Genomic DNA, 26236 nt, shown 5'->3' on the forward strand with positions numbered 1-26236 from the left:
AATTTTAATGCTTTTGATGCAATCTGATGGATTTAGGATATTGTTAATCTTTCTGGTAGTTGAATATTGTTAAAGAAGGTAAGCATTACTTAAAGCATGAAATTTATGTCAACTGTTAAAACTCTGAGGCCTTTTTCTACTTGTTATTTTTTAAAGTTCTAAGATTGTAATTGAAGATGAGTGTGTTTTAAGGAAAGATTTTGGTGTATCAATACTTTGATCAAAAATGCATGTGTCATCAGGTCTACTCTGACTAATTAAAGTGGTTTCTGAGGAGAATTGGGTTTTGTTGTACCATCTCTGAAAACTTTGTTTAGAAATTAAATCTTGGGTCTGCTCCAAGTATCTGAAAATTAAAACACATAGGGACACACCTCCAGCACAGCAGTTACCAGAGCATGAGGCACCCCCTGAGTTGAGCACATAACCTTTGACAGCAGACTCTTCTTGGCACTTCAGGAAACACTTAAGCCAAATAATGTGTGTAGCCTGTACTGGTATCTGTAAAGGTAACATAGAAGATGTTCTGCAAGCAATGTGGGTTTCATTTTTATCCCAATGTATCGAAACAGTTGAAAAACAAACAATATCTTTTTCTGTATGACTTTCTGCCCTTCAACAGTGTTTGTGGCACTTAGAGTTGTTCCTTGTCCCAGAGCATTAAATGGAAAGCAAATGTAGTCCCTTCTGCAAGGGAAGCCAGTGAAGGCTGTAGCCTGTCCTGGAAAATGTAAGCAGTAATGAAAGCTAATTCACTGGCAGTATAGGTGAAAGAGATGCCTGCTTGTGAAAATCTTGCTGTCTTGTGCTCTGCTGACTCTAATTTACACTAAACTGCTCAGGGTTCAAGCAAGCGGGGTAAAAGTGAAAGGCCTTGAAGCTCATTCATACTCTACTGAGTCAATGGTTCAGTAGCTAAGACTGAACCTTGGAGAGTGAATCTCGTGCTTCTGGGAAAACAGGCTTCAATAAATCCACCAGTCAGGTTTTGGAGGCACCAGGGTCTACCTAAGACTGCAGAGTAAAACTTTTGCATCTACTGCTTGGTTTTGAGCAGTCAACAAAGGTAGCTATTCCACCATCCAGGCCGATTGTTGTTTGTGTTTGTCTTTCTTTGTGCTTGGAGGTACTTTAAAACTACGTAGCTTGAGTATTACTGACAATGTTATCTCTCAGTACTGTTTTTATCATAGACTGCGGAAAACATGCAGGGAATTAAGGCTGACAGTGGTCCTGTAGCTTATTGACTGTCCTGTTGAAGTTATGTTTTGTCAGCTTTAAGATAGCTCAGCTGTGACTCTCAACTGGAATACCTCCTTTGGACTGCAGTACCAGGGTATCCTGTATCACTTTGACTCTTCTTCACGTAAAGCCTTGCAAAGGCTCCCATGAGGAGGATTCAAAACTGCAACCTCTGTGTGTTCTGCATAAACCTATCAGTGTACACATAACATTTGGATGGGAAGGAGAGAATTAGGAGATGATGAGGATGATAATTGTAAGAGTGGCTCAGGAGATAAAGAATGTTATTTTCTTCAGAAAGGGTCTCAGTATTGTAGTAATAGGGAACACACCACTAAGAGATTATTTATGTGGCAGCAGTGAAAAAGAGAGGTTGGAATTCTTGCCTTTTTTTCCTGGCTCTGGGATAGCTAAAGAGAGCACAGCCAACTCTAACAAAATCCCTATTTAGGTCATCTATAAAGAGCAAACTTGAGTTGCCTGAAGGCAACATTGTGCTCTTAGGCCTTTCGGCAGTAGTATAACTTAATGGTATAGATAAACTACCTGGTGCAAACACAACTTTTATAAAAATATAAACCAAAAATGTCGTCACCTGTGCAGCTGTTTATTTCAGAGCTACCACTGGTAAAATAATGCTATTATGGTATGGAAGACAATGGCTATAGCTGATAAAAATGTTCCAGCAAAAAAAAATCTGCAATAGCTCTAACATAATTGAGGAAAATAACAGCTATTAATTCAGAACCAGATAAAAAACTCTTACCTGCAGTGTTCCTTCTTAAAGACAGTGTTCACTAAAGGAGTATAATCAGAATTTGGATAGTTTTTGTTCACTTCAGAGATATTTATTTATGTAGTTGCTTAAAGTGAGACCAAAATATAAAGTTCATATATAAAGTGCAGGATGCGTACATAGCTTTTTAGCGTGACATATGAGATGTGAAGAACCTGGGCTGAAGCTACCTGGCTTTGCAATTGCAGTGCTGTGTTTACTTTGAGCAGGCAGATGGGACACCCAGTGACATTGTGTCTCTCTTGCCCTCTTGTTTTCCCCACAGCACCTAATGGGTGCAGTTTTTCATACCTTAATGTGATTGCCATCATTCAGGGCTACAGTCACAATCTGGCAACAGTGTTACCTGTGCTCGCTCTTTGGTTACCCACAGGAATGCTACAATAAATTTGCACTTTTCGTCTTAATGCTGGATAAATTGCTTCTTTACATATGTGGTAATATATTCTCCTGTCACATAAGTCTTGCTGTTGTTAATTGGAATTGCTTGTGCTCATTGAGGGAGGAATACTTTTCATCCTGTTTTGAACGAAAATCTGTAATCTTGAATTTGTTTCCAAACTTCAGTCATGAGGAGAGCAGTGCAGGAAATTGCTGCTGTTCCACCAAATTAGCTTCTCACATATCCTTTTAATTGGAGACCATAACTCAGATTCTAAGTATTTTAGGAAGCTGAACATTACAAATTGAAATACAGATATTTCCAGTAAAGGCTCAGTTCAAAGAAAGCTTTTATACACAGATGAGTCTGCTAACAAATAGCATGTCATATGATAATGAGACCATGTTTTCTCACGCAGTTTCACATTTCCTAACTGCACTGCTGTGAAATAAGTGGAGTGCTTATCTACTCTCTCTTAAACTGACAAATCTCTGCAAGGGATGAGTGTGCCCACTATGGACAGAACATAGGTTTTCAAAAAAAAAGTCTAAACTCTCAATCAGAAATACATCACTTCCAAATGCAATATATCACACTAGTTCAGAACATTCATTTCCGCAAGTATTCTGTTTTTAATGTAAAGACTTCAATTTATGTTTAAGAACAAGCAAACTATAGTACTTTGACTGCCGTTCACACTTAATTTCTTTGCATTAAACCAACAACATTCTTTTCCACAAACATCCATTGTTAGGACAATGCTCTCAGACGGAATTTATGAGAAATGGAATTATGTTACCAAGGAGATAGCATTTACTATAATGAAGAGTAGATCCTAGAAAATGGCCCCTTTTACAGCAGCTCAGAACAGAGCCACAAAAGCAATTGATTGGTCTTGGCATTTAGTCTTATATCAGCTGTGTCATCCATAGCTTCAGGAGTGAGAACACTAATCTGAAGTGACATTTCTGTTCTGGCGGGCTTTTCTGCCCTGATGAAAGCAATTACTTCATTCCTAAATGATAATTTGCAGGAGTTTCAACCACTTTAATTGATAATTTTTTGTTCTGAGAAGTTCAATTGTGAAGTGATTAGCTGATTTGGTAAATAGAAATTTAAGGTGTGAAATGTACAAGTTGCTCCAAGGTAAAGTGCTGTTTATTGGGTGCTGCAAAATTGCTTGATAAAACTGAGGTTTCTCTATTATCAGGAGGCTGGAAATTGCTTAGTTCAACATAGGAAGAGAAAAAAAAGATCAAAACACTAGTGTTCTAGTTGTAGAATTTGGATTTAAACTAGTGTATCACAGCTCACTTCATGGTTTCTGTATCAAGGTATACGTTAGTTTTATAAGAATTGCAGGATGGCAAGTTTTTAATCCTTAAAAAAACCTGCCATGTTCCTATTATTATGTTTTAATGACTCACTTTGGAAGTAAATCCTGTTATTTAAACATTTCAACAAAGGTGATAAAACATTCAGTTTAATGATTAGCTCAAGCATACACAAACAATTTCCTTGAACCATGTTTACATATTTAAAATAAAAGGATCCTCTTCTGTGAAACCGCAACCCCTAAAAACCAACCTCAAGTCTTACTGATATAATAAAAAGCTTGGTTTAATATAGGTATTTTTTAATAAGTTTTGCAATAATTGCTAAAGCACTTTAGGCAAAATATATTTTTCTTTCTACAAGGAAAAGAAAGGTTTTAATAGAAATCAGATCTGTGGTATTTCCCTATATGGTGAAAAAATAATGGTCATTTCATGTGTTAAATGAGAAATATAAAGCAAAAATGAAGGTCAAACTGATTTAGCACATCAAACAGTCTTTGTCAGCCAAGCTTAATATATCCTGAGTTTGTGGAACAAATGAAATTTTGCTGCTATGTTACACTTTGCTTCCAAACAACCATTACAACTGGTTTTATATATTGTGTGAGCATCAGACCATCAAACAGTGCATCTTTTCTGACGTGTTGCTGCAGTGATGATCTACAGCAGCAATCTGCCATTTATATAAGGGCAAAATGTGCATCTATATTTAGTTGTGAAATTGGCCTATTATACTCTTGATGTTTACAGAGGCTAACATAAATTAATGATGACAGCTATGAGCAGTGCATTAGTTAAGCAGCAGAGCTTTTACCTTGAACTTGAAGGTTCCAGCTTTAACTTCCAGCATATACTATACAGCTTTCTTCACACATTAAAGTCTCAAAATATTATTTTTTCCTAGACAGCATTAAAGGGCTTTAATTTGTGGACTAGGCCCTTGATGATAATATCAGATAATTTATCTTTTTTGCAAATACTTGCCTGTAAGAATGGTGATTTTTTTTTTTTGGTGAGGCAAAAACACGCTCCCCTGAAAAGTGTTTGGTCATTGAAAGAGTCTGATTTTACTGACTTGGAGCTTAGTCAGATGTTAGATATCCTTTGTCTGATAAAAAGAGCAGTTTGAGGAGGCAGTCTGCCTCACTTGGTTATGTACTGCACTTTCACCTGAAAGTCTCTTCATGCAGCTCTTGTCAGAGCAAGTATAGGCACTGTGGTAACTATAGATTCCAGTTAACTATGACCACAGATCTGACAAGTATGTAGGTGTTCAAAGGTTCGCAAGTTAAGATGATGAAGTCTTTGATGAATTTTTGATGGATGAATTTTTAATACAAGCCGACCTTTCTCCTTTGAGGCTGCATGCTAGATTAATTGATAAATAGTGAGACTGAGCAATGTACGGATCTCCTAAGCAAGCAAGTAGAAAAATCCATAAAAATCTGCCATCTGGCTTCTCAGATCTACTTAAAAAGAAAGAAGGTAAAATTTAATGTGGCTTTTGATTTTGGAGGTTTTCCCCTCATAAAAGTAGTGTCCTTTTTCAGACATTGTAACTGTTATTATTAGTCTTGAAGTTCCTGTACTCTCAGTTCAGACACAATCTTTATGAAAAAAAATCTATGAATGGGACAGCAGAAAGAAAAAGGAAAAGCAAAGAAAGGGAGAAAATATTAAGTCAAAAGTTTGTCTCAAAAGAAAAGAAATCCCCACAGAAAGCAAAATGTAGTGTAAAAATTAGAGGTAAACATATTAACAAACTTTCATTATCAGTTTTTCAGAACTAATTGAATTAGGCTTAGAAGGTTGAGTGAGGACTTTTTCTTCTTTTAATTTACATCTACCGGAGCACAGCTCTCTTGCTTCATCCTTTTATGCTTTGGATTTACTATACTGAAAAAATATCGTTTCATGCATATTTGTGAACTCTCTAGAGCGTAACCTTTAGAAAAATAGAACAACACAAAAAATTGATAATAGCAAGCCTTAGGCTCATGCTACCACCAATGGTGTTGTTTGACTTCCAAAATGGGTCTATTTAACTGTAATATGTGCAATTATGCAGTGCAGGTTAGTCTCCTTTGCCTCCTACATCTTTCCTACAGTCTAAATATTTTTTTTGGAGTCTGAAGATGTGCACTGCTGTTCAGATTAATATCCACTTGGACTGAACGGTGTTTCTGAGATGCCATTATTAACTTTTGAAAAAACATCAGGAATAAGAAAAGTCATATAGAAGTAAAATCAATAAATATTCCAGATAATTGGGTCACTTAAATATTGATGCTATTCCATTCTTTGAACTTCTAATGAAGTTTAATTGTTCTGCAACATCAGTGAAATGAAAAAAGATTTTTATATGGCAGAACATAGCTTATGGGTGGTCACCTATAGGTAGAGCAGAACATTATCTTAATAAATTGCCCAGGCATTAAGAGTCAGATTTTAAATGCACTTGTTTTAAATGGGCTTAACTGTCCTAATTGTTTTCACTGGTCAACTTGAAGCCCCAGAAAAGATTCTGAAGGATGTGGCTTTGAGGGAACAGGTCATCAATTATTGCTGTAATAGATCAGAATGTATAAAAATTTGTATTAGTCAAATTTTCATAATCATCCACACATTGTATGGTATAAATACATAAATTACATAAACAGGTTATTAATAACAGAGGAAGGGACCTAAAGTTGATTTAAATGCAAAAATCTCCAGAGTATGGTACTATTATATTGCATCATATTAGCGTGGAACAAAGTAAGAAAAGAAGATGATCTTTCTAGTATTGCTCATGTAGAATTGCGGAAATTCACAACTATGGACTCAGGAGCAGCATTAATTTATTGCTTTATGTAATACTGTAACTATGCTAACTAGCTAGTAAGCCTGCTTGTGTTCTTTATATTGGGAAACACTGTACATAATTTAAAGTCTCTTTCAGAGGGCTGAAGTGGCTGGGTCATTTATCTCCAAATTTTTTTGGTTTTTTGTAGCAGATTCATTGTGCACTCTAATGTTGCATAGCCTTTCCTTATATCTGACTTCTTTTCTGTGAAATGGTTATAACATCCATCTGACTTTGTCCTTTAGGGAGTTGGATACTGTTTATAGTGGACCTTTCCATCCTTGACTTTAAAAGACTAGACTAATAGAAAAATACACTCACAAACATTTTGCTTCATTCTCTATAAAGCCTGTTATAAAAATTATTAGATATTAAGTGTTATTTTGATAATAAATCTGGAGTTGCTGCTACCAATCCATATTTTTGTTAGGGGCTTAAGAAATTCACTAGTGCTCAGTAACAGCTGGTTTAACAAGTATGAAAATGTTTAGTAATATATGAAAAAGTGGTCTGCTCTGGTATACTTTTGCATTTCTAAAATTTCTACTGAAATCAGGGGAGATTTCAATGCCATTCTCAAAGATACTGTGCATCCTTTATGAGAGTTTGCCATACTTCTCTGCTTGTGAAGCAGAAAAATGAATGGAAGTGTTCTTGTGAATGAAAATGAACAATAACTATGATAGCACAACAGAGATAAGCTGTCCATTGGCTCAAGCCACTATATCTTGAGTTTAGCAGTCCATCTGTCCCTCAAACCTTGTTTTATGGCCGTTGCTTCCAATCCAATCTCTATTTGCGACAAGTCCAATGAAGGTACCATAAATCCCAGCAGCGTTGTTATATGGGGCTGAGCAGAGGGAGACTGATATTCTGAGAAGCTCTGCTTGGGGGTCTTGCCTGCATCAAGTTTAAGGGAACAGTGTAGGTGAAATGTAAATGTGAGCTGCCTTTCTAAAACTGGGCAAGTCTGCAAAGCACCTCTTTCCAAGCTATATTTTGAAACTGCAAGCAAAAATTACTTGTAACTGCAACATTCCCTTGTTTTCATTCAAAATGCAAATTCACATAATTAAATTATTTCACCGATTTTTTCCTGCCCAAACTGAGACACAGAAGTGAGGTATTGTTATGAGATTAGCTCAGTTGGTTAGAGCATGGTGCTAACGCCAGCATTACAGACTTGATCTCTAGCTCAGCCATTAATTTAAATGTTGGACTTGATGATCCTTGTGGGTCACTTCCACCTCAGAATATTCAGTGATTCTGTGAACATATGCTAAAAAACCCTTGTCTAGATCAGTGTATTTGTTGGTATGCTGTAACATGTTTGATTGTTGTTAAACGGTGCAAAAATTAGGATCCGTGATTGTCACAACTTTAAATTGGCGGATGTCAATTGGTCAGACGTGAAGTTGTGGGTGTGCACACAGATATGGATGCATGTATATGCTTATGAATGTAAAGTATATAAAATAATGTGAAATAAAATATGGAACAGGTTAAGCTTGGAATGACCACAAGCACAATGAAATCACAAGTGAGTTATGAGTACCAATAAAACTTTTATGCAACACCATATTATCACGTCTTCTGCATCTGCTGGGTCTTCAATAGAAAATCTACTTTAGAAATGTCATGTATACCATTTTAGAATTATATGGTAGTATTTATTGTACTCTTTCATCTGTAAAAGCCAGACCCCCTTTATATCAGTGCATCTGGAAAGGCTCTAAAAGGAAAAATAAAATATATTTTAGAAACCATATCTAAAATAGCCTTAGTCTTCAAGCCGTTAAATATCCCATTTATATAGTACTGCTTCTCAGAATTATCAGGAGCTAGCAGCTGGAAACCTCTTAGTCTTCTTTAGTGGACTCTGTATATGGAAATTCTATGAGAAATGTCTTCTTAAGGGAAAGCATGAAGTTTCACCATTGTATGACAACATCGTCCTTTTACATTGTTGATGTGAATTGTGATTCACCCTGATCCAATTGTCTTAGCTTTTACCCCTTCTCCACAGGAGGCTGAGGGAGTAATATTTATATCCCCTGGATATATTTCCCACTGTAACTCTTTTGTTGATACCATGAATATTGTATGTAGATTTGCTTGACTGTTGGGGAATCTTCTCTGTCATTTGAGAACTCTTAAACATGTGATGCTTGCTTTCTTGGTGCTTTTTGACTGCTTTTGAAAGTCACTTATAATGTAGTTTATACACTATAGTGTATAGTTTCCCATACCTTAATTTTTCTTATTAGCAGGAGAGCCTGTGTATTTCTGAGTTTTTGGCAGCCTGATACTTATCAAATTCATTTATGTTCCAAGAACCACCTCGAGTCCCAGGTGTCATGTTACAGGATGAATTGTCATGTGAACCAAGATGAATTTTTGGTCTAGTGTCAGCATCACTGCTTTCTGTTGGGAACTTCATATTCCTCTTTTCTAGCATCCTTTTTGGATTATCAGTGCCAGTACTTTGCTTTATTAAGAGCATCTGAGAATGAAGCTCGTCAGGAGCCTATCAGGATCACAGGTGCCAGAGAGGATTGACAGCCATGTTTAGGTCGTAGTTAATGAATTCCTGTATCCTGCTGAGGAAATCACTGCTCCCAAATTCAGGACCCATTTTATCAGCATAACTACAGTGTCCAACAATACAGTGTATTTCCATAGTGGAATTACATAGAGTAGAAATTAGGACTTGTGTGCACAGATCAGCAGACACTCTTAATTTAGCTTAATGGCACTGAGAAGAGTGCACCAAGTTACAAATTCCTTGACTTGATTTACCCCATGAAGCTTCCACAAATGACAATACAACAAAGGGTTGGGAGAAAAAGTGAGTTATTCTCAATATTGCTTCTCAAGAGTTTCTTTTGCTTATCATGTCAGCTCCCCATCCCTTCTACTTTTTATGTTGCGTAAGTTTGAATGACCATGGGCAGCTTTCAAATAATTCTGATGCTGACACAGGTAGACTCACTTTTCACCTTAACTGACTTCCATTGCAAACTGTTACTGATCGAGTAATGTTTTACTTAAGTTTACATTCCAGTATATTATTCAGTTTCAGCAATCTCCTGAGGCCTCTACAGGACTTGTAAACAGTGGATTTAGATTTGGTGTTTCTAAGGAATATTCTGTCACTATTCAATTTCTAACATTTTTCAGTTTCAGAAGTTGTTGAGATCTGTAATTTTTTTGATTTGTTTTTCTAGGGATCTTTAAAAATCTCCCATCTTACGTAGGGGTATAATTAAGTGCTTTGGAGTGAAGCTGTGAACCTCTTGGTGCATACTTTCAGAGCAGATCTATAATCTCAATTCTTCTGCTAACTTGATTTGGGGATTTGAATTCTCAGGCTTGGCTTCTGGGAAAAAAAGGTGGTGACAGGCAGAAAAAGACATGTCTTGTGCCATGAAACTGAGCTTTCACTTGGAAGCAATTGTGCAGGGACATTTGCCTGCCTTTTCGTTATGTTGCTCTTGTATATATTTAACTCATTGAGGGCATACTACATCTTTGGAATTAATTGGACAGTTCATACCTCACAGAGTTGTAGCTCCCATATGTCTGTGTATACGTCAAATACTTTTGTCTGTTATATTTAATGTACCTTTTGAGGGATTTTCCACGTCCATGATGATAGATATCTAAAATCTGAAATTCGAGAGAATGGTAGAGAATTGTGTAGGGAATGTAACATGTTACCCATACTAAGGGAACTGTCAAGGAGGGATTTGGTTTGTATGTTAAGGGCCCAGCTGATATGCCCTTCCAAGTCTGAAGTGGCAGATACGGCTAGAAAAAATGTGTGGGGTTACGAATACTAAAACAAGAGAAACTCTGTGGTTTATTCCCAAATTAGAAGAACAGATTAATAGAGCTCTTAGCTTCATGGTGTTTTATCTGCATGCGTCCATTCTACTGATTTACTTCATATGTCAAAGTGCCTTTGTAGATCTTGTCATTATGATTTTTTTGTTGATAAATCCAAGGTTTCAGGAAGGGTTGTGGAAGCTGGAGAGAAGCATTTGTTGTTCCATTACAACACTGGTTGTATTCTAGCTCTGTGGTAAACCAACGACTAGCTAATGGAATTTTAGCTTTAACTTCATCAAATTAGTAGGTAAACAAATGAAGCAAAGGGAAGATAGACCCTTAATGAGGTACAAGAACAGTTTTTCCTCACCTTTCACAGTGATGGACAGACACCAGCTCCAGCATCAGCACCAACCTGTATCTATCAAGGCAGATGTATGGTGAAGCTTATAATATCCTCAGTTGAATGCTTTCCTCTGTGTAAAAAAAAAGAAAAAAAATCCCCTAGTGTTAACCACTGTCATCCCGCTGCATTCAGGATTTTTGCATCAATTAAATAAATAGCACAGGAGTAAAATCTGAGTTATCTTTGTGTGTTCTGTATTGGTGGTAGAAAATGATACATTGATGCAACGAGACTAAATAAATATCTTTGCATTTCCAACAGCTCAGTGTAAAGCAGAAGGTCCTTTCTGATCAAAACATTGTCAGTCTGCTATGTATGTGGTAGTGAATTGCAATCAGAAATGTGAATCACATAACTGTATTAACAGCTTTCTCATCCCACTGACAAAGGTTACTGCTTCCACTGTGAAGACAGTTGAACGACTCCTGAAGAACACCTTTATGAAGCACAGAAGTTTTACATTATTACACCAGACTTAAACTTCCGTTTCTCAGCAGTTAGTGGACAACCTGTCTGGTCGTCTTGGCTGCCCTGAAGCCCCTGTCAGAGGGGGTAAACGCTTGAATCATCTGCTTTTAACCTTCTCCCAAGAGTCAGAATTTGACAAAAATTAAGGCAAAATTGGCTTACAGTGAGTCAGGAAAAGCAATGGCACCTAGAGAGATAAACCCCACATATACACAGTATTCTTGGGATTCTTTTTCTTGAGACTGACAGCAGACAAAGGAAAGGCAGACTAAAAGGGAAGTGGCCAAAGTGAGTTGAGTAGTTACCTAATATGTTGGCTACCACTGAAACTCAAATATTATTGTTAGTTTTAATCATTCAAGTGTGGAGTACCATTTTATATATCCTGAAGTTCTGTAGATTCATTGCAACAGCATTTTGAAAATGTGATAATTTGAAGAGAAGACCAGCAGTGAAAAAGTAAATTGGTTAAATGTGGCAGAACACTAATATTGATGAATATCCTCCTTTCTTTTCTTTCTTTCAGTTTACAAGCTTTGAGGAAGGAAAAGTCCCGAGATGCAGCTCGCTCTCGCCGGGGAAAGGAGAATTTTGAATTCTATGAGTTGGCAAAGTTGTTGCCGCTGCCTGCAGCCATTACCAGCCAGCTTGACAAGGCATCCATCATACGACTTACAATTAGCTATCTGAAAATGAGGGACTTTGCTAATCAAGGTGATCCTCCATGGAACTTGAGGATGGAAGGACCTCCACCTAATACATCAGTAAAAGGTATGGAGTAAATATTGTTGGGTGCTATAGAGTATGGTAGCCTTTAGTAACCTCTAAATTGAAATTTTTACCTTCATCCTTTCTTCTTTCCCTGCATATCAAATCCTTTAAAGGGATTCAAATGTGGAAATCTGAGGTCTGCATGAGAAAGACACCATGTGAAGGTGAAATAAACCTCTTATTTTAATTGTTTTTTTACTTAACAACAAACGTATGATGTAACTTTTACAGCTGTAAGTCTTCTGGGTGATGTAAACTAAATTGTTTCAAGTTATTTACCTTTTATTGTGCTGCTTTGTTTTAGTGTTTTATATAATTATGCGTTTGAGAGGAAAATGGCATTATTCCTTGATTTGAGAACTCTTAATTTTCTGGCTATACCTTAAAGGTAGAATCACGTATTTCTGAAGTTTGAAAGCATCACATCCAAATATTTAAATTTTCAGGTGAGAGACTAGGATATTATTTATCTCTTGTAATGTCTATAGAAATTCTTTTGACTTCTGAGCCAGTAGGCATTTATCACAAAATAGTCTGTTTTCAGTATTAAATGCTCTCTTTTAATACTCAAACAAGAATCTGGGGAGCAAAAGTAATGTTTTATGTGTGAATTGCCACAAACTAGAGGCTGTGTGCATGTGGCTCCTAAATAGTCTTTACAATGACCTGTGTAAAGTGGACTTTTTTTTGCAATCTATTTTTTTTTTTTTTCAAATAATCCTACCCATCTTGATAAGTGTGATCTCTGTCTGATAAGTATTTTAAATTAGGGAGTAAATTGCTGTAGCAGAAATCTGGATTACCAAACCTGGGATTTCTGGGTGTCCTGGCTTTGACAGGACAGAATACTCCTTTGTTTTAACTACTGCTCTCACATTTGGAAGGAAACATATTTTTGGAAGAGGCATTTGAGATTTGAGCACTTCAGGTTTTTTCCACAGATTATGAATTATAAACTCTTAATGTAAACTAAAATAGATAGAATGCATATAGCATGGGGCAAACAAAGAAGCCACCTTTAAGGGTAGAGGAAGGAGGCAGAAATAGAATCTAATTATCAGCCCACAGCTGTCCATGAAGGGTTACTTGTATTGATGGTGCAAAGGGATTTTATCTGCTCTTCCATTTAAAGGAAGTGATATTATTTAAGGAAAGAAAAATTTTTCAGTGGATGGAGAGGGGCATGGAGGGAAAAAAACAATGCAGTTTCAAATTGAGAATTTAGTAGCTGGACTTAGTTCTATCATTTCATGTATTTAATTTATCTGCCATATCATATATAATTCTCATGGAGAAAAAAGAGAGAATAATTACATCATCCAGGGCATGAGTGTAACATGGTTCATTAGGCTTCTGATATAATATGTAAATGTTCCCCATTTTTACAGGATAAGAGTTTATTCTCAGGCAATTAAACAGTATTTCAAGGTAAATGTAAAGTGGACTCTACTGTACAATCTGTGATCTGTCAGTGCTTCTACAAGTTCTCCTTTGTTACTGAAAGTCTGAGCTCTGCCGATTTCAGAGTATCTGGGATCTATTTTTCGTTATCCACTTCTGGAATAGGTACCAGAATACTTAATCTTCCTTTTTGTGCAAAGATTCTAATGAAGAAAAGAATTTTAAGGAAGAACAAAATCTTATTCTTAGATGACAACATCAATAGTCTGATTTGGATTAGTGTTTCTCCCTAAAAAAGAGCTGGGTAAACATTTAATGTCTGTGCACCCTGTCTGATGTAATAACCCTGGCCCTCCAGCCATCTAGTGCAGGAATGGTTCTCATTCCTTTAGGTGCAAGGGGTGTGGGGGCTCAGGAAAGGATTTTGACTTTTTTTCCTCCTGTTTGGCTGCTTAGCTTAATACTAAGTAGGATTATATTATTTATGTTTCAATATATTGAAACAATGCTTGATGAAAGAGTGTTTCACTGTATAAGAATTCCCCATAAGCAGATTTAACTGTATAATAAAGGTATATTTTATGACTTCATCCATTCTCTTACACAGAAACCTGTTAACACATTCTGATCAAACATTCATGAAATTACATCAAAAGAAATTCAGTTTCATTAATTAAGGTTGCTTTTTGCTGCCCTTGAAGTTCATATGTATAAAGAAGCTCACATAAATACCTTGCAGGTTCATGTGAAGTATGGATGATTAACCTACAATAAAACACTAGACATTATACTTTGTATGTGCACAAGCAATCTTCTGAATAGACTTAAAGGTATTTGGGAAATTATTTGAGAGGTACTTAGATTGTGTAAATACAACTGCAATCTTTATCTTCCCCCGAATGTGTTGGTCTGCTTGTGTTAATCATTCATTTTAAAAGCTTGGTTTAAAATTTGTCCCCCAGAACTGCACAGCAATTCAATAATTTTAATTTAGTATTTCAGGAAGGTCCTTTACTCTGCCCTGCATTTATCACAGCTTTTCTTAGAAGTCTGTAAAGGCTGATGAGTTTGTTTTCTTATGCCTATTGTGTAGTGATCACTACAAGTTGAGCTTGCAAATGAGCACTCAGATAACTCCATATAATATTTTCAGAGTCAATTACTTCATGGAAATATCTTGAGCAATTGGAAAGTAACAGATAGTTTTCTCCATTATTTTAGAAATATCAGTATTGTTATAATACAGATCAAATCTGCAATGAACATTATGCATTATTCAAGAAATGACCAGGCATTCTCAGCAGTGTTTCAACTAAGTAACTGATGATTGTAACCTTTAAAGAAATTTCATTGTGGTGACTATTGGTAAATCATTTCTCCATTCATAGTAATCTTTATTTAGAGGCGATCTAAAAAGCATTGTATCTTTTATTAATCTTAAAAGCAATAGCCAATAATTTGACATTTGCTAAAAAATGGAAAAAAAAATTCCATCCTCTAATGCAACAGACTTCAGTTGTTTTTCTTTCGGTACATTGTCTAAGGCTTTCTGTGTGCAGGAAATCTCAGTCCTTATAAACAAGTACACACACAACTTATAGTAGATGAGTTTAAAGACAGTTTTTATAGACCAGGGTCTGATTCTATATGGAAGAAAATAATTGAGATGTTGCTTATAGTTAGTAGGAATAAAGTTCTCAGTCTTTGATAGTACATACAATGTGTTATCAATAGCACTATTATTCTCCTCTGTTTCCATACATCCAAAAGTCTTTCTTCCAGTTCTGGAGTGTGTTCCGAGGACAACAGCTGCTTATCAATTTTTTGAGCTAAAATGTGAGTTTTCTGAAAGTTGTCTGGAAATAGAAGTATTTTCATAGGATATGCTGTGTGTTCAGCCAGGAAGTGGTGCTTTATGTGGCATGGAACTTGAAATCCTCTTGTGCATTCTGATACTAGGCCCTGTAGTCCTGTTCAGACATCAAACTCTTGTGAGGACCTTTGTATTTTGGAATATTGTCTTCAAATCATTGACTTTAAATTTTGTCGTTCTTTTAGCACAAACTGTTTCTCAAAGCGCAAGTGTTTGAGGTTCAAAAATCACGCAAGTTTTCATGATCTTTTCCAGTATATTGTGGGTCTTTTTGCCAAGCCACATTTTTGTTGGTGGTGGGGGATTTTTGTGCTTTTTTTCTTTGATTGTTTGTTTGTTTGGTGGTGGTTGTTGTTGTTGTTGTTTGTCAAAAAAAGGAAAAGAGGAAGGGAGAGGAGGCCTGTGAGTCATGGTGATGTTTTTCAGTGTGTTGAATGTGTTTGGCTGATGTAAAGTCATGCTCTATATTTTGGTTTTGGGCAATCTTTGGGATATTGGGTCTGCCTCAGGACCTCTGCCACTATAAAAAGAAGGCTCATGACCCTTTGCCTTGAACAGAGTTGTCAGCTTTTACAATTTGTTTCTTTTGAAACGGAAATTAAATCCAGTACTCTGTGCCTAATTTTGCAAATCCTTGTCCTGGTAATTTGGTATGATGACATTGAAATAGTTATCGTATTTTAATTCTTTTTTTTTCATTGAAGTGAGGTGTTGATTTCTGTCTTAGAAGATATAAGTGTTTTTGCAAGGCCACGAGTCTTATTTCCTGTTGAATGATGTGACATGTGGAAACTAGAATATATAAGACAACTTTGGGTATGTCAAACTAAAAGTGGGTTTATATTTTTTGTTTTTCTATGCCAAAACTTTATATTTTATGCTACATAAGTAAAAAACCCCTCTTACTTCTGCTAGAAGAAAAGAGATGCCTGAGAGATTGTAGCTGAGGAGTGAAATAGGACTTTACTAAATAGTACCTACTGACTGGTAGCTTGTGTAAAGAATATCATTTTCAGTTTAGCCATCTCTACTTTTAGCGTTTCATGTTCTGCAATTAGGTAGTTTTACACATTTGTGTTCTGGAATTATTAGATATCAGTAGGAGGAGAAATCAGATTTTCTCAGAAGCATTTGTGGTGTAGTGAAATATTTCTTGTCCAAATCGTTCAGTGTAAGTAAATGCTGCTCTGAAAAGTTCCTTGCTATAAAGCACTCACTGTTACTTCAAGTCTGAATTGGTAGAGAGATTTAAAAAAAAATTGATAAACACAAGAATAAAAATTACACTTTAAAACTAAACTGCACATTTTTCCTTCAAACTACAATGTTTTTGAAAGGTTCCATTCTCAAAATAAACAAAGTATGTAAGTCTAGGCTGAAAACGAACTCAAATTCATATCATACTCCAGGGCTTGGGGTTGAAGAAATACGTCCAGCACTTTGAATTCTCCGGGAAAGAAAACAAGCAATAATGATAATTGGAAAGTATGGTAATTGTTATCCCAAATGTCAAGTGGAATTACTTTCATTAGTTTAAAAATCTTTTTCTAATAATTTTTGTGCTAGATATGTATGCATTTAAAAGAGATAAATAAGTTGTACTCTTCTGCATGACCTTATTGTGGAAACACTTTAAATAACATTACCTGCTGTTAGCCTTTTATATTTTAAAAGGAGTGTTGTCTTCTGAGCAGGAAGGGCAAGACAGTGCAAGCCTTTCCCTGCTAAAAGCCTTAAGCCTTCCAGTAAGACCAGGCTTCTGTTCTGAGCCTCTACACAATTCTGTCTCAGGGAAGCCATCTATAAGGGCAAAGTGAGAATTGCTTTCTTCTTTAGTGTTTTTGGCCTAAGATGTTTCATTGTTTTTCAAAGTTTGATGTGAAAAAGTCAATCAGATGAAAACAGGATAATGCAGATAAATTGGTGATATTCATTGATACAGAAAGGGTCTCCTTACCCAAATCCTTTGTGCAGAATTTCTGCTCTTGTGCTGGAGAATTCATCTAGCCCTGTAATTTATTTCTCCCTACCTTGTAGGCATTGTTCTTATGAGAATCTGATCCCTGTTTATATATAGTCCACTATCGTGCTCTGACTATGTATCAGGATCAACCACTGATTGTAAACATAATGTTTATCCATTGTAAACCTGTTTATGTGGCAGTGCAGCCATAGGAAAAGGTGCCTTAGCCTTCAACCTATTACATGAGTTAAAGATGATTACTTTTATTTTGAATGTAACAGAAACCAAGTGCTGGAAATTTCAGGAGGTAAAACTTTAGTGGTAAACCATGAATGTTCTCCATGAGAATTATTGATGGTTTTCTCGTGTTATAGATATGGGACACAAAATGAGGTAGCTCTGTTTGAATCTCAACTCATCTGATTGACTTCAAATTTGGCAAATGGAGGAGGGTGTCAACCAATGTACTTCGTCCTTTTGAGGTACTAATTGCCTAGTGGGGAAACTTACAGGTGAAACTGATTGTGAGGAAAAATTTTGATGGAAAAAATGAGAGTAAAAGCTAGAACTAGAAAGCCTAGAGAAAAAATTATGAAATTATAATTTCCTATGCACCTGAAAACTCTAAAACTGTGTCCTTTTCTGGAATGATAGAAAATAATAAACGTGAAAAAATATGTATGTGTACTTATAGAAATCTTACAGAATTAAAGGGAAATATATAACAAGATAAACTGGAATGTCTAAGGTGCAGAATGTTGGCAAAGACAAGTAGAGACATTAAGAAAAAATCTAGCGAGATTAGAAAATATCAAGAAAAAACGGATTTATGTGTATTAGAACTGTTAAACAATTCTGGCAACAATATAGGCTCTTTAGCAGTAAGGTATAATAAAACTTCTAATGATGCAGAAAAGGCAGAAGAGCTTGATAAGGTTTAGTTGAGTGCTTGCTTGTACAGAATCAATTCTAAAAGTCTTTCTGGTTCACGTTACTCATACAATTTTCAGGATAATCCATAATTTGCAAGTGCTGGTGGTGTGAAGTTCATAGTAGTGAGCTGTTTTAGCCTCAATGCATTATAGGCAGAATATTGGGAAATTTCATGCACTAAAGGGATGGGATTGTTATACTTCTACAACAAACATGGATAAATGAAAAGTAATTCTTTTCAAACAAACCTGTCTTAAATGTCTGAAATTGCAAGTTTAGTTAACATTGTATGCTGAAGTATTTGTAAGGCATTTGGTGTCCTATTTCATAACAATTAAGGTTTTGAAATACTATAAGAACATTATATTGGCACAACCAATTAACTGTAAAATTAATTCATCTTGGAAAGCAGGTTGAAGTGAAAGTTACTATTAAGGAATTTCTGTTTTTCTACAGAATCTGCTCTGGGTATGATCATCAAGAAACTGGGAATAAACATGGCTTGAATGCTGATTTAAAAATTTCAAATTACAATGATGTTTGGATCATAGACAAAAATCTATGCAGCTTAGTACATCAAATCTAAAATTTTTTTTGTTCACTATAAGAATGTTGTTGTAGTTATTATTATTACTATGACTACTATTATTATTGCTATTATTATTTTAATGTTGTCATTGCTGTCCTACATACTAGGCTACTGGAATTAAAAGACTTTGAAAGGATTTGGATTTTTGTGAAGCAAAACAGAAACAATGGGAAAAGCATTCCAAGTTCAGTTATTCTTTTCTTTTTTTTTTTTTTTTAATGAAGAAAGGCATAAAAAGAACCTACCTGATCCTTACATTTCTGCTAGCAGAAATTAGTGAATGATTTACGTTCTCATGGTGCCTTATTTGTATCATAAAAAGTTCTATCCATCACTTTTGCATAGACACAAAACGTTTACTGCTGATAACAAATTAATACTTTTTCTAAAATGTTGTCAATCAGATGTCAGTCCCTAGAAGAGTTGTTTATTGCTAGAACTCCACCTTGAAACTTAACAATTAAATAGAAAAAGAACCAAACAGTAAGTTTTTTAAGACCAAGGAAACAGAAAAGGTGACTTTAGTGCTTTTTCTCTCACCCACATCAACTACTGTATTTCCATTGTATTGCACTGAAATTCATCTTCTTTCTTCTCTTGTGTTCCAATGATTTGGTCAATATTGCATATTTATTATGTTCTTTTAATATAGTTTATTATTTTTAACCACTTGAGGGTTTTTTTTGACTCCAGAGCTGAAACCCCAAATATGCAAAATGTCTTCCTCTTGTATTCAGTGTCCTGGGCTGACTGTCTCCTTTTTGTAGTTCTGCATTTTTCTCTACATGTGTGCATCCTTATTGCAGCCTTTGTAATGAAAAGAATCTGGTGAAGAATATTAATATTTAAAAGAAACTCTAAAGTTTTTAACTTTTCGCTTTATTCTTTCTTCCTTCAATGTGCATGTCTTTCTTTGTACAGTAGTCCCTAGCATGTCAGTAAAAATTCATTTCTCAGTTGAGAAGATACTTTCCTCATTCCTGCTAAAAGGTGGTGGGTGTTGTCATTACAATTCATGGTTGAGAACATTGATGGTGTTGGCTAAATGGGTTTTGGCAAAAGCATGGGCTTCAGACTTTCAGAGGTAAATATATCGGGAGGAGTATTGATGGTTGCTTTGGCTCCAACTGTAGTAGTGATACTAAAATAAACCAGGAAAAACTTTCAAATTAAAACCAAATTAATTTCTTTTCACTATAGTGATATGGATTTTCATCCAGTTGAAATTTCTGTGTAAAAGTCAGTGCCACAACAGTCCTCTTTTCCAAAACTCTTAATAAAATGCTTCCATATGATGTTTTATGTTGCATGGGTTAGTTCCAGGTGATCTTTTTTAGAAGCATGACTATCTTAAATTATATGTGCAGTCTACATAACTTTTTGAAATAACTCACATGATGGGGTTAGCCAATTACAGATGTGCCATGAATCTGGTGTGCCAAAAGTGCTTGTTTTGCTTTTGCTTGCAGTAATCTGGAACAGTAATCTCTGCTGTAGTTTTTGATACGTAAGATGGAAAAAAGTCTGTTGCTATATGCAGATAGCAACATCTGATGGAACTTCTATTTGTCTTTTTATTCATGCTTTTCTGAAAGGAAGTAAAGTGTCTTTGCTATGAAGAGTGCTTTGGACTAAGCCTCAGAAAAGTTTAATATCGTAGCACACCATTTTGCGAATGAAAGCAGTTGAGGAATTGGATCTTGTGGTTGGATTTAGCAGTTTCAGTATAGCATTCATACCTTAGTCTCCTCAGATGGGCAGAGAATGTAAGCACATACATAAAGCCCTGCTACATTCCACAGAGCTTAGTCTTCTATTATTGTAGCTTATTGGTTTTCTGAGTCATCTGAACTTCTACCATTTATCTCCCATTGAATGAATCCTACTTTTAGATCTTGTTGAGGGATACCTATTGCAGGGCTAATAAATACATCTGTATGAAGAAATAGGTTAACCAACTGATAATGAATGCAGCAGAAACCTAAAAGCACCCCAAACAAACAAATTTTAAAAAAAGCAAATCAGGATGCTTACGGGGAGTAAAATACTGTAAATGAATTGTATTTTACAATATCTGTTTTAGTGAGAGTTTCATCACTCTGTATTACAAGGAAAAATATATTACTCAAAGAAAATATTTTGTCTGAAATGAAACAAAACACTTTTTCTTTTCAAATAGAAAATCTGTGTTTTCCATCTCATATGTGTGCAGTTGTATATTTACTAGCATTTTCCAAAGTGACTGTCTCAATATTTGGAGTAAATAATAGAGCCTCAGAAGTGAAGTATATGGATTTAATAGTAATATTTATTTTCATGTAATAGTTGTATTAGTTCCCACTGATCAACAGAGAAAGATTTAGATACTGACGGTAGATCCAGCAGTTTTAAAAAGACAAAGTGCAGTGTTTTTATTTCTATATTATATGCAAGTATAACCACAGTCTGACCAAAGTTTGACCACAATATCAGCGCAGCTTAAGTTCTACAACTGTTCTCTTTGAAGCCAGAGGAAGGAAAATGAGTTTCCGCCAAATCCCTATGCTCTTGTGGTCTCCCATTTCAATCAGGGATATAAAGTAGAATACAATGAATCCATAGTAAAGACTTTCCCAGGACATTAGAGAGATCAGTAAAAACTGTTTTCATTAGCTGCCAGTAATTAAAGAACACCCTTCATATAGAACTTACAATTTAGAGAACACGTAAGCCTCTGTATCTACCCGAGATCACAAGTGAAATAAGAATCACTACACAGTTGGGGAACTTGTGTGGTTTTAATATATCAAGCTCCCTTAAGAAACATAATTTTCTGTTTATTTGCTAGCTTTTAAGCCAAATTGAATATTTTTATTTTAAATTTCAAAGGTTTTAGGCACTGCACATTCTGTTACTATGGAAGGAAAGAAAGGCAAGTGCCTCACAAAATACTTTAACTAGAGTTGTGCCAGAGTTGTCCTCCTGAATGGAGCTGTTAGATAATTCTTACCTTAATTTCAGTACTTGAACTCATCATTCCCTATAATTCCTACACACACAGTTAGATAAGTGCATCTGCACAAGCATGTGTGTGCTGTGGCTTTGCATTCTACTTGAATCCTAGAAAAATTGATTTTGCTTTGCTTTGCATGGCATGGTACACATGCAAGTACAAAATTCTTATTTCATCATCTGTAAAGTAGTTAAACACATATTTGTAACCATAAAACGAAGAAAGAGAAATGCCTCTGCTCACATTTTAACATTTATAGACAATTCCCAAACTTTACCTATAGCAAGTAGCATAATATTCTCAACACTACATCACTGTAGATCTTAAAGAAAACCATTTGTGCAAAAGTCAGGAACTGCTCTTTTAATTTCTTTTATAAGTACATATTGTATTTCTACAATTATAAGACCAGTTTTACATCTATATATCCCCTTTTAGATTTGAATTACTGTGTATGTGAGCTGTTTCTCCTCCTCTTGATGCAGAACAGTGCTGATAATGCTAATAGAGAAATTGAGGCATATACAGATTTAGGGCTATCTTTTCAAAAGAGAACAGCACTCCAACTGGAGCCAGATTTCAAAAGATCTCTGATCCTATTCAGGAACAAAATAAGTAGCCGGATTTTCAAAAGATTTCAGCACTTTGGTAATCTGATCATAAGAAGCAGCTGCTGAGCACATTTGCAAAGCCAGGAGTGACTTTTCAATATCCCATGCGAAGTGTGTGTTAGAGCAGGTAATAGAGCCCTCCTCCCATGTCCTAAGACCAAGAGTCCAGTTCTTAAACAATAACACTTTTTTCATGTCCTTTTCAAGAATTCTGTATTTAATGAAAGGAAGTTTAACCCATTTAGAAATTTAACCCATGTCTATGAGGAGATATTTTTTAGAATAACATGAAGATTTGCACTCAGGGTAGATAATGAAGAAATCAAATAGGAGGAATATTGCTAATCCATTTTATATTGAATCTCTGTGTTATATTGTCTTAATTAGGTGTATCTGCTTTAGTAATTTTTTAAAGGTTTTATAGCCCATTGCCAATCTTGTCAAAAGAAAAAAAAATATAATAACTAGGTATTTTTAAAAAATCTGCAAAAGTCTATAGCATGTATATTGTATGGCAAGTCCAGGTGTGATTGATTTTCTGTGCACTTCCACCTTCCTACAATATTCTGAGTGCATAGTTTTTATTTTTTATTTACATTTTAAATGGTTCTTTCTATTTCTTCCTAGAGGTGAAAAAATGGGGTGTTTAATTTTGCTCTTCTAAAGATAAAATTTTCTTCATCATCTCTTTAATACTTTAAAACACTATTTTCTCTTTACCTCTATATACCAGCTGTTTCTGCTTATTTCATGTATCAGTGCTGTTATTTATTCTTCTTGTCTTGATTTTTGTAGCTTCTGTCTCTCTGGCTTTTTTTTTTTTTTCTTCTCTGCTATTCTTTTTCTCTAACATCCTATCCTGAAGATTTAAAGGGCAAGATTTCTTTTATGAAAGTTACTGAGGAGCTGAGAGGAAAATTTGCAGCTCACCTAACCTCATCATACATTTGGCTTTAGCTGGTTTCTTCAACATCCTCATGGAGCTTCTTGATTCTCCAACAAGCTCATTAGACATAAAGGAAATTTATTTTACATAGAGGCAGCTGTATTGAGAGGCCATTTGCTATGTACTTACTCCCTCACTAGCTTGGAGTCAGCCCAGGAGATGTTGCTTGGGTAGAAGCATCTGGCAAAGTCCGTGCTCCAACAGCTTTACGCTACTTATTGGCAGTTTTGGTGTATTTTGGTCTCCAGCAGTGATTATGCCAGACAGTGAATGTGGCATGGGATGATCTGTGAAGATGTCCATATCTGCCTTGAGAAGGGTTCTCATTTTACCTGTCAAGCAGGAAGGTGAATTTTAGGCACAGTATATACTGTGGTAGATACGATGGCCATGTGATGACTGGTCCTGGAAGTGCAGAGCACTCGTGTTGAGGTGCAATGTTGAGCAGCTCTGATAAGCATCCAGGCTGACTTCTTGCAGACCCGAGACAGAACCTCATCCAGTATTTTCTGCATCTGTTTGAGACATAGGCTTATCTCTTTGGAAAGTATCTAATGTTGATGTAAAGCATTTAAAAGATAAAGAATCAACTACATCCCTGGGCAGATTGTTCCAACGGTTAATTACTGTCACTGTGGAAAAAAGCGTGCCTCATTTGTAGTCTTATTTCAACTTCAGCATCCAAACACTGGATCTTGTTATGCCTTTTTCACTAGATTAATGAGCTGCCTACTGTCAGAAATATCTTCCACATGTAGGTATTGTGATCCTCTTAACCTTCTTTTCAGTAACTAAATAAATTGAGCGTTCTTAGTCTTTCAGTATAGGGAATGACTTTTAGAAGTCTAATCACTCTTGTAGCTCTTGCTTGAGTTGTATCCAATTTTCTAACATATTTTGAGAATGGAGGAAACCACAGCTGAAGGGAATACTTCAGTAACAGTGTCATAAAAACCTAAATTAAAACTTGCGGTAGCTATTCCAGTGTGATATTCTTTGGTTTAACCCAGTGACACATATTTGATATACATTTTCATGTAAATGGACGTGCCATTTTGGTGGGTTTTTTTTTTTTTTACTTTGGGAATTAATCTGAATGTCTGTCTCATTGTGATGTAGTTCTGGATTCCTTCTGTTGATAAGGATTGAATAATTTCAAGAGGTGAATTCTCATGAATAATTGTGAATACTGAAAGTTACCCTTGATTTCATATTTTGTTTCAATGTCATAATTCTTTCAGTAGGAATAGGTTGTCATAGAAAGTACTCAACCTAGAGAGCAGGTACCACAAGGTGAGACTGGGGAAGTAATCTTCTGGGGCAAGTAGATTTCACAGTTAGGATATTGAATGGGTCACTGTAGTACAAGTGCAATATTATTTTACCCACAGACTTCAGAAGAGTTCTGGGAAAAAAAAATAATCTGTTCAGTGTTGTCCAAAAAGTTCCTTATGACACCTTCCAGTCTGATACCTGTCTTATTCAGACAACTTGCATTGTCATGTTGGGTATCAGTTCCATATCTGAACAAGGGAAATCAGAGCACAGCCAAACTGAGCTTAGAAGATTCTTCCTAAGCACACACAAAAGGTTCCCTTCAACCCAAACCTACCTCAGAGTCACCTCTACAATCCTAATTCTGTGGTGCACAGAAATTAGCAATGAGAAAATGTGACTGACTTGCTAAGAGAGAATATTATAACTTAAGCCAGAATTTGTATGGAGACAGGAAGAAAATAAATCCTCCTGAATTCATGCTTCCTCTGTTTCAAAATTAGAGTTAAGTGAACTCAGACTATCTGCATGATTTGAGCTCAGCTGTCTCTAGTGTTTCCAAGTAGTGAAAAGAGATGTGATATTTCTTAAAAGAAAAAAAAAAAAAAAAAGAAAAAAAAAAAAGTGCTTCAGAGTCAGGTAGTTTCTTCAAGTGGAAAGAAAGCCGCAGATTTTGCCAGTGACTTCCTTCAGTTGTGTTGTCAACAGTAAATTCTGTAAGTAACAAAGGTTTCAAGCTCTCAACCATTTACCACTGTGAATCGCTCTGGGAGAAAGATATTTTACTTTCTTTTTAATCCCATATAAAAGCAGTCTCCTCAGACTTCTGGGTCAATTCCTTTAACTTTCAAAAATGCAGTTGCACTCAGTTAACTTTCCTAGCCAGCCAGCAATTTTTGGTCAGCTCGGGGTAAACTGTGGTTCAGTCTTCACTTCAGAGTCCCGGGATTTCATCTGTCCTCAAAAATTTGGAGTGATTTCAGAACTTAGGTTGCTTGTGAAGTGAGTAAGAAAAGAAAATCCTTGTATATGTAGTGGGCTAACTCACCATTTCTCTGCTGGGAGAACGCTGAGTGTATGCTTTGGGCAGACAATGAGAGACCGCTGACTCTCTAGCTCACTTCCTTCCCCCATCTCACATTACCCAAAGGACAATTTTTCAATTGACAGTGCCTATATTTTCCCTTATATATAATCTTCTCCAAAGCTATGCACTAGGGTTGTGTTATTCAGAACACTAGTCAGCATTTAAGGATGCTTTGGCATTTTTGCACAAACTGTTAGCTATGAGTTATCCAATGATAAATTGTATATTTATCCAGTAATAAATAGAATAAGTGCATTCATTTGCACTCTTTGTCTAAAAAATTATTAAAAGACTCTTTTTTAAAAGGGAAGCCTGAATATTAATATGTAATATTTGAGAGGAGAGTAAGTCAGGTTACTGTTTATTTCTGCTATTAATGGAATTCTTTGTGTATATATAAATGCATTTTACTAAGTTACACTAGAGTAACAAGAAAGTTGAAATAATCTGGATCCATCTGCTTTATACTTTGTGCTTCTAACAATTTC

The 26236-nt window shown here is 35.6% G+C and overlaps 1 protein-coding gene across 4 annotated transcripts in view; it reads left to right on the top strand.

Moving 5' to 3' along the window:
- Positions 1–26236, top strand: part of NPAS3 (neuronal PAS domain protein 3) — a 596091-nt gene that overhangs the window by 165695 nt on the left and 404160 nt on the right. For 2 of the 4 annotated variants that reach the window (XM_066188407.1, XM_066188408.1), the window contains 2 exons: positions 11834–12078; positions 12192–12242. In XM_066188407.1, the coding sequence (XP_066044504.1) occupies positions 11834–12078; positions 12192–12242 (296 nt within the window). The remainder of the gene's footprint in view (positions 1–11833; positions 12079–12191; positions 12243–26236) is intronic. The other 2 variants (XM_066188410.1, XM_066188409.1) reach the window with 1 other exon arrangement.

This window comes from Chamaea fasciata, unplaced genomic scaffold (assembly GCF_029207755.1).
Source record: "Chamaea fasciata isolate MVZ Bird 193981 ecotype frontalis unplaced genomic scaffold, bChaFas1.0.hap1 SCAF_7, whole genome shotgun sequence".
In the NCBI taxonomy this organism is placed as follows: Eukaryota; Metazoa; Chordata; class Aves; order Passeriformes; family Sylviidae; genus Chamaea; species Chamaea fasciata.